General features: G+C 41.4%; 1 protein-coding gene across 1 annotated transcript in view; it reads right to left on the bottom strand.

Moving 5' to 3' along the window:
• Positions 1 to 2,287: 2,287 nt before the first annotated feature.
• LOC147333302 (uncharacterized) overlaps positions 2,288 to 8,765 on the bottom strand; it is a 6,925-nt gene continuing 447 nt past the window's right edge. The window contains exons 2-4 of the mRNA XM_086290395.1: positions 6,552 to 7,049; positions 6,201 to 6,370; positions 2,288 to 5,317 (exon numbers count right to left, since the gene is read on the bottom strand). Of these exons, the coding sequence (XP_086146521.1) occupies positions 4,333 to 5,317; positions 6,201 to 6,370; positions 6,552 to 7,010 (1,614 nt within the window). The 5' untranslated portion in view covers positions 7,011 to 7,049 and the 3' untranslated portion in view covers positions 2,288 to 4,332. The remainder of the gene's footprint in view (positions 5,318 to 6,200; positions 6,371 to 6,551; positions 7,050 to 8,765) is intronic.

Here is an 8,765-nt window from a genome sequence, read left to right as displayed (position 1 = left end):
CAGTCATGGAACGTTTTCCGTGAGACAGTGTGAATCCCAAATATTGAACAGAAGTCTGACAGTACTGCATTTTCTTTGCAGATGCTTTGTGGCCAGTCTTTTGGAGGTGCTGGAGAAGCATGTGTGTAGCAGTTTGACACAGTTTTTTCACTTTCAGCACAGAGGAGGAGGTCATCCACATGTGGATCAGGGTGCAGCCCTGGAGGAGTGGAGCACCATTGAGAAAGCAGCAGAGCTGTCTATCATGCCTTGGGGCAAACGAGTCCAAGTGTACTGCTTATTTCTATGTGTGAATGCAAATAACGGCTGTGTGTCTTCATGAGAAAAAGGAGCGGAGCATAAATCCACCACGGTAAAATGTGTATGCAATGCATGTCAATATGCTGTGAACATCTGAAACGAGAGGTGGCAGAGGAATGTTGACTGCATTAATTTGCCTTAAGTCTTGTATGAAACGCCATACGCCAGGTTTGTTAGGCTTTGGCACAGGATTGACAGGAGTGTGGGCTTTATTACTCCTGTAGTCAATAAATCTCCTATGCTGCGGCTTTTTCGGCAGAAATGGGATGTTGCTTGACATATACTGGCTTATTGTGTTTTAATAGGTGTACGTGATAAAGTCAATAAATCATATATCATTCTCACTTTTTGACCACAATGTCATATTCTGGTATTCAGCTGGCAATGTAACTGCAGAAATAGTACAGTCGATAGGGTAGGTTAGATCTATGTGACGACATGGTGTAGTTATATCATAACCTATGTCTGAGTTATGTGACAAAATCACTGTTTGACCTTCACTTGTGTGAGCAGTTATCATGTTGTTGAACAGTGTGAGAGAAACAAAAGTGTGGCTCCCAATCATGGGATTACCTGTTAGTGGCGTCTGTACACGTTTTTTTTTTTGGCACAGTGTGTGACATAGAGTACCGGACAAAAAGGATGTTGAGTTCATTCTCTGCTGAGGGTCCAGCTGACACAGAGGATGTTCCTTCTCCATCATGTCGGTACATAGGGCAGAGAAAACATAAGCTGTTATCAGTGTCAGCAAACATTTCACCCTTTATGTTAAATGAAATACACAAATTCATTTTTGCTTTGGGTGTCTGCGGCTGCTGGAAAACTGAGCTAAATTTGCACCTCTAGCTTGTCCAACAGTGCATAAAGCGTTTTATGAATACTAGGATGGATTCATCAGGCTTCTGTTTACACATAGTTACTGCATTTAAGTCAATTTTGTCTCTGGACATTGTTAGCAGGAATTTCTTTAGATTCTTAAAGAAATCGGCGACTTTGTCATTATTTACCCTCCTTTTGTCCATAGCGGTAACATTTGATGCATCACGTCGCGGCATTCTATCATATATTTTCTACAGGACTTTTTAAGCAGACTACTTTTCTTATCACAAATGATATTCAACATTTCTACTGACCTGTTTTCTGGCGATAATCGTTCGGGATAAGGCTCCGGAAATAAATTAGAATGCATTGAACTTCTTAAGTTGTAAACAAAGTCAGTCACATAAGCACTCCCGCATGTTCTGGATACGTGATCATGGACGTCTTCACCGATTCGCGGACGTAGGTTACACGTAACCGGAAATGGGAGTTATACTGAGCCGTTATTTGAGACTTTATTTTGTATTTTATTAATTTTTGGTTTTACAGGTACTTTAGATTTTTTATCGGACCTGTCTGTGGTCTTTGAATAATTCTGACCCATGTTCAGTGATTTCCAGAGGGGTTTACACGCTAGGAGGATTTATGTTAGTATTTTCGCTGCGGCACAGCTGAGGTCACTTTAAATTTATTGCTAGCAATTTTTTGTTTGTGTGAGCAACTCTCACTTAGCGAGCAACTTCTCGCTTAACGAGCAACTTCTCGTAAAACAACAGGCAACTTCCTGTGTCTTTCTGCTTTTAATTTACTGCTTTTAACCCTTGTATGGTAATCGGGTCTGTGAGACCCGTTTTCAGTTTTCTTTCGTTTTTTTTTTTTAACAAAATTAAATTTAATTATTTACTAGCTTTCTGTGAGTGAGCAACTTCTCACTTTTTAACGTACGTTTCAAGATAACAGGCAACTCCCTGTGTCACTCTTTGATGAGCAACTTCTCACTTAACGAGAAGTATTTAAGACAACAGGCAACTTTCTGTGTCACTTTTTCTGAGTGAGCAACTTCTCACTTTTTAACGTACGTTTAATTAAACAATTAATTATTATTATTATTATTATTTTTTAAACAAAATTAAAATATTCAAGATAACAGGCAACTTCCTGTGTCCACCAACACCACACAAGGGTTAATTTACTTTATTCGGGGACTGAGGAAGTCAGTCAGTGTATCTCTCTGGATCACTAAGTGAAACTTCGTCAGCATATCCCGTTTTTTTATGGATCGATCACTGAGAGAGGTATAATATGGTCTCTATATAAATATGAAAGACGCATATTTACCTTCTGTCAGTAATCCCACTTCTGACACCAAAATTGAAGGAAATTGCCTTCCCGGGTTTCCTCCGTGGCGTGAGCGATAAGCAGAGTTCTGTCCTTTCCTTCTAAGATTCCTAATTATTTAAAGTAACACTCAGGTATGCCATTCAGCTGGGTTAGTTACGACGTCGGGAGCAGCTTGGGAGAACAAGGAAACACAGACTGCTTCAGGTTGCCTTCCCAAATCAACTCAAAGGTTTATTTGATACACAGCAGTTTATATAGATGAAAAAAAAGGTTCGTGTGTCAGCTTTCCCAGTTCAAACCGGTACAGACCAAATAAGGAAACGTCTTCCTGCCTTGTGAACAAAGAAGTATCCTGTGTGTAGTTTATCAGCTCAGCTACAATTTATGATCATCCCAGCAAAATACACTCCTAGACATAAAATACAGAGTTCTTTCATTAGTGAATTCTGAAACAAACCACCTAGCCTTTAACGAGCCTTTTCCAGGAGATAAAGAAAAAGGGAGGATGGGAGTAAGGAAGTGGTCTCATCTCTGTGGTGTTTTCGACCTTGGGGTACCAGCCTGTGAGTCTTACACATCAATTCTTGGGTCAGAGAGAAAAATAACTAAAACAAAGGGGCCTTATTGAATGACAGAGTTTTCCTGCATAATGTCACTATAAAACAATATCCAGTAAATGCTACCATGGTACTAAAATACCTAACACAAACAAAGTTTTTATCTGAGGTAAAAATCAAATCAAATCAAATTCAAATTTTATTTGTCACGTACACAGTCATACACAGTACGATATGCAGTGAAATGCTTGGACAACTGCTCGTGACCTAAAGAAAAAAGAAAAGGCTATGAATAAGATAGGAAATAAATATGAAAATTAAAAAGGGTAAATTTAACTAGGAAGGAAGAAAATAAAATATAAAAATTAAAGTTAAAAATGAAATAACTGTACAACACAAATTAGAATGAAGGGTAAATTTAACTGGGAAAGAATGTATAGAAATCATACATATACCAACAAGACTGTACATCACTGTCACAACAGGGTTTGTTTTCATTCAAAGGCTTTATGGCTTTAATACCTGGGGCCAATTTTTTGTCCCAGTCCAGCCCTGCAGGTTAATACTGGCAGTGTCACCATGCCAGCTGACTGCATTTCATCATCAGCCAGTGTTGTTCTTTAAACATCAATATTACCAAAGTTTACCATAAGGCAGCATAGAAAGTATTTACTTGCTTTCAGGTTTTATTCAAATGTTAGTCTTTTCAGTTGTTTCCCCACTTTTTTCCTGTTTCAAAATCAAACACCAGTTTGTGAGAAGATTATCTTCTTTTTTTAACAGGCAGAGAAAGTTTTGCATTGGCTAATTTGCCAGTTGTATGTTAAAAATGTTCGTATTTTAAAATTCAAAATGTTTTTGCCCAAAACATATGCACTACATGTCAGTAAAAATACTAAATATTGATGTGCTTGACTGCCGAATAAACACTGACTGATTGTATCTCTTGTACTTTATCAACGCAGTATCTAAAAACTTTGCACCGTAGTGGTTAAAATCTCATTCTAAGAAAAGTTAACAGCGCATTCGGTTATTAGGTTTATAGGATTATTGAATTATGGTTAACAGTTGTTAGAATTTTTTTTAACATTATCAGCCAGTTACATCTGCCACCCTTCTCCAAATCTGTGAGAAGTGGAACGAAAATCAGACATGATTCCGAACATTTTTAACAAATAAATAACTGCAAAGTGGGGTGTGCGTAATTATTGTGTGTTATGTGTGTATGATGATGACTCCTGAAACGTCAATGCTCAGACGTCCAGGAGTCCAACATATTTCAGCTTTTAAAGGACAAATAGGTGCATCAAGTTTTCTACTCTTCACTTTTTTTCATTTGTTTTGTGTGCTTATCTTCATCTTCATTCTCCTCTGCTTCACATTGTTTCCTGCGTTTGGGCTTTGGTGTGGCATTGAAGTATATACTGCAATGATCTGCTATGTCGTCATTACGAACACTCAGATCAGAGACTTCAACATTTCTGCTGATGACCAGATCCAGAGTGTGACCTTTTTTATGTGTTGGGCTTTTTACATGTTGCTTAAGACTGTTTTTGTTCAATATAGACAAAAAATCAGTTTTGTATTTGTCCTTCAACTTTTTATCAAACCAGATATTAAAATCTCCAGCCAAAATGATGCCGTCTTTGCATTCTGCAGAAACTCCCCGCAAGAGGCTTTTAAACTCCAGCAGGAATTTATTGAATTCCGTCCTCGAAGGTGGGCGATACACACCGATGACCAGGACAGGTTGGTAACCAGTTTGCTCCAGCTCTACAGCCACATATTCAAAGTGTTTGGCTGAGATCAGATTAATTTTTTTACCCTTGTAAAGGGTCTTTAAGAATAAAATCGCGACGCCACCTCCTGTTTTCTCTTCCCTCGTAAACTGAACAAAATTGTACTCTTCAGTTAACATGTCTTGAAGGACCTGATCCTTGTGCTTCTCCTTTTCATTTTTCATCCACGTCTCTGTTATAATTAATACAGCTTTGTTTTTCTCTAATAAACCCTTCAATTTTTCCTCTTTACTTTTAATCGAGCGAAAATTGATCAGCACCCAGCTTCCAGTATTTCCTGCATTCTTCTGCTCGTTAAATTTCCTTGTAGCAGCACCATTACCATCATCACTATCATCACGCCAGTCAGCTGGGGGCACATAGTCTTTATCTTTCTTTGTGTCATCAACACCACTCTCCTCACTTGGTTGATTACTTTCTTCCTCGTTGTCACCACCACTCCTTGTTTCGGAGGCAGACTGTTCTTCACCTGCTTGTTGAGCTAGCTTGATCACCTTGTCTCTGTAAAAGAACCCAGTGAAGGTCGAGTCAGTGTGATTTCAGCTGTAAGTCGTCACCACAAACAACAAACAACAAACAGGACTCGTACCAGATTTACCTAAAACAGCTGGAATGCAGCAAATTTACTAATGAAATCCTGCCTGACTGTGACATGATGTTGTTTATAGTTTCCTTGGTGATTATTTATGGAGGACTTAGTAATTCAGAACAATGGATGTAAGTCTGTGCTCCAACCTGGCAGATTTGCTGTGACCGTGCCAAATTCTTTAAAGGATATGAGTTCAATTCAGGCATCGTTAGGTTGATCTACTGTTGTAACTCCTGGTTAGTGAGCACCAGGGTTTTAAACTGGGGGGGGGGGGTCACACAGAGAAGAGTTTGGGAACAGTTTCCAAACCTCAGCACCCAGAAACTCACTCCAAACACAAAGGCAGTGACAGCAGTGATCCAGGTGTTTTCACAGGTGATCACCTAATGTGTCGTCATGGATGACGTCTGAAGCCTCGCAGGGATCCCTGCCACATGTGCGTGGTGGAGTTTCACCTGTGACATAGTCGAGCTTGTTTTCTTGGAGAAGGGTTTCCCTTTGAGCTGATCTCTCGCAGTTACACAGGATACTCCCGGAGCCGACTGGACTTCTTCGAGTTTGTGAAGACGCTTCATCCCAGAACCTTCTTCAGTTTTAAGACCAAATGGTGGAGAGTCCCACGTATGTAAACCCCAGTGGGAGGGGGGCGTGTCCCAGAGAGGGTTGTTGGCACACTATTGACTATGTGTCTCATCGCGACGTGAGAGGCCATAAGAAGATTTCATTGGTTGTTTAACACCTACAGGAAGTCAGAGCTGTGGTGGAGTCATTTTATATATTTAGAGAAAAACTCACACAATGTAGCTGAATTGGCGACAAAGGTCCCAGATGAACTCTTTGATCTTGTCAGCTGCAGCTCTCAGTGATTCGCTGGCTTCGGTCACATGATTCTTCCGGATTAATTCTGTCAACATTTGAATGACTTCAGGAAGTGGCAACTCCTTTCCACCATGTACAGATCCAACCTGACCGTCAGAGAGAACAGGTTACAACAGAATCATTTCTGTTCTTCATCAGTTTGTCAATGTTAAGGGAAAAACTGCTGAAGTGATAAACCATAAAAGCATGAATGATATGTTTTTAAACCTTTAGTATGTGTTTAGATCTCACTAATGATGATGTAAAAATGAAATAACAGAACCTCACCACCACTTTTCCTTCGAGGATGTGCTGAAACTCACATCCAGACATTTCTTGGATGAGTTTTCGAGCTGATGCTGAGCTGAAGTTAATTTGGTTCTTGACTTTAAATCTTTTTGCTGCTGCTGACAGAATTTCTTCCACGACGTGCTCATGGCTGTTTGCAGAAATCTTCAGCTTCTCTAACAGTTCCTCGTTTTTTTTCTGGGCTTCATTGAGTTCACCTTCTACCTTTTGGAGCTTCTCCAGTGATTCAGTGATTTCAGGACAAGACAATAGGGAAGATGATCTGCTTGAAAAAAACTTAACACATCCTGTCCTGTTATATTTTGGCTTTAGTTCCTTGAGCTTCTCAGACAGGGCTATAAGCTGATCTTTATAGTGGTCCAAAATCTCTGTCCTGGAGAAACTGGCCTCCAGCAGCTCATCAGCAGCAGTGCTCATCATGGAGGTTTCTCTGTCCATCACAGAGCAGAAAACTGTCCCAGTGAGATCAGCAGGAGCCTGGAAGGACCAAGACAGAGCACACTATCAGCTGATATTATAGTGCTAACACAATCACATGTACTGGTCAAGCTACTCCCCAAAAGTTGACTCTGTTCATCTGGACGCCTTCATGGGAGAAACGTTTCACCATCATCATATAAACAGTAATGACTGAGGGCAGTGAGGGTCAAAGGTCAGTCAGCCTGTTTGCTGCTGTGAACACTCTTTATATTTGTTCTTTGCTTTCACCCAGCAGGCTGTGGCTCTGTGCTGGACCCACAGCGGTGCTTTCTTCAAGCTTTCGTTCCTGCGTTTAAATAAACTCCACACATTTTTACCCCTGGAGCACACCCAGCAGGAGTCACACGTTTTCAGTGGACATGGTTGATGTGGACGTTGTGGAGGACGATAAATACCTCAGAGTACACACTGATAATAAACCGGACGTGGTTAAAAACACCACTGCCCTCTACAGGAAGGGCCACAGTCTCTGAGGTCCTTCAACATCTGTCGACCAATGCTCAGAATTGTCTATGAGTCTGTTGTGGTCAGTGCTATCCTCTGTGCTGTTGCATGCTGGGACAGAGGGTTGAGGGTCGCAGACGCCAACAGACTCAGTAAACTGATCAGAAGGCCAGAAATGCTGTGGGGACGGAGCTGGACTCTCTTAGGGTGGTGTTGGAGAGGCGGGTGTTGTCCAACACTGTAAAAAAATATTGTAGAATTTACAGTAAAACACTGGCAGCTGTGGTTGCCAGTGTTTTACCGTGGAAAATATAGAGATAATGCAGAATACATAACGGTATACTTGTTGATAAATGTAAAATTCACAGTGTAAAATTCACAGTCAGCTGGTCCATATATATATATATATACACATGGACCAGCTGACTGCTCACACAAACCACACTGGCACAGAATGATACTGAGCCCATGACACTAATGCTGCCCAGTGATGCCCTCCTTAGGCCAACATGGGCACTGTGGGCAGACCCCATGATCCACAGAGGGCCTCTGTACCACATGTGTTTCCTGCTGGTGCTGTTCGGTATGTAGCTCTGCTCGCAGAGACGAACTCAGAGCTGTCAGACTGTTTGTTTCACTTGTTGAGTTCTTTGCAGCGTGTCAGTAAGAACCAGTTTAACTTCATATTTCTGGCAGTGGAATAAAACATGCTTTCATCTTCTCCACAGTAATCACATTTCCCTGTCTGCTGTTTCCTTATATTAAGTAACGTGCCTCCAAACATGGCTGTGTGGGGCCACTGTGGGTGTGTCCACACAGGGCCACAGCAGTTTAGCCCTTGGGGACCACAAAAAACTGATGGGCACCGGATGGGTAAAGCTAGTGTGGGCAGGGCCCAGTGGGGGTTTGCTGGGGCCGTGTACACTGTGGGTTCATCACAGAATTCCGCCAGGAAGTGACTAATGATGTTGTGTCTAACAGTGAAGCCGCGAGGCCTGTCCAAATGAAGCCCGTGCCAAGACCCATATCGTTCTCCAGGATATCACGTGACCACAGATAGGCCCCGTTTCTCTGAAACAACTTCCTCTTCATGTGAATCGAGCTGTTGAAAATATGCAGGAATCAGGTTTTTGATCTGAGGCGACTCTGACGATTATCACAGACACCATACGCACATTATGGCGCCACCCAAAAGGTGAAAACTATCAGCAGCGAGGAGCATTGTGACATGCTCTCGAGTTCATTCGATCTGCCCGTGGCCGGAGGGAT

This window comes from Aulonocara sp. 'chitande type north' Nkhata Bay, linkage group LG4 (assembly GCF_057382095.1).
Source record: "Aulonocara sp. 'chitande type north' Nkhata Bay isolate Kocher_YH1m ecotype deep benthic linkage group LG4, A_spYH_male_GT1.1, whole genome shotgun sequence".
NCBI lineage: Eukaryota > Metazoa > Chordata > Actinopteri > Cichliformes > Cichlidae > Aulonocara > Aulonocara sp. 'chitande type north' Nkhata Bay.
The sequence above is the reverse complement of the archived record's forward strand: the minus strand, read 5'-3'. Positions and strand labels throughout refer to the sequence as shown.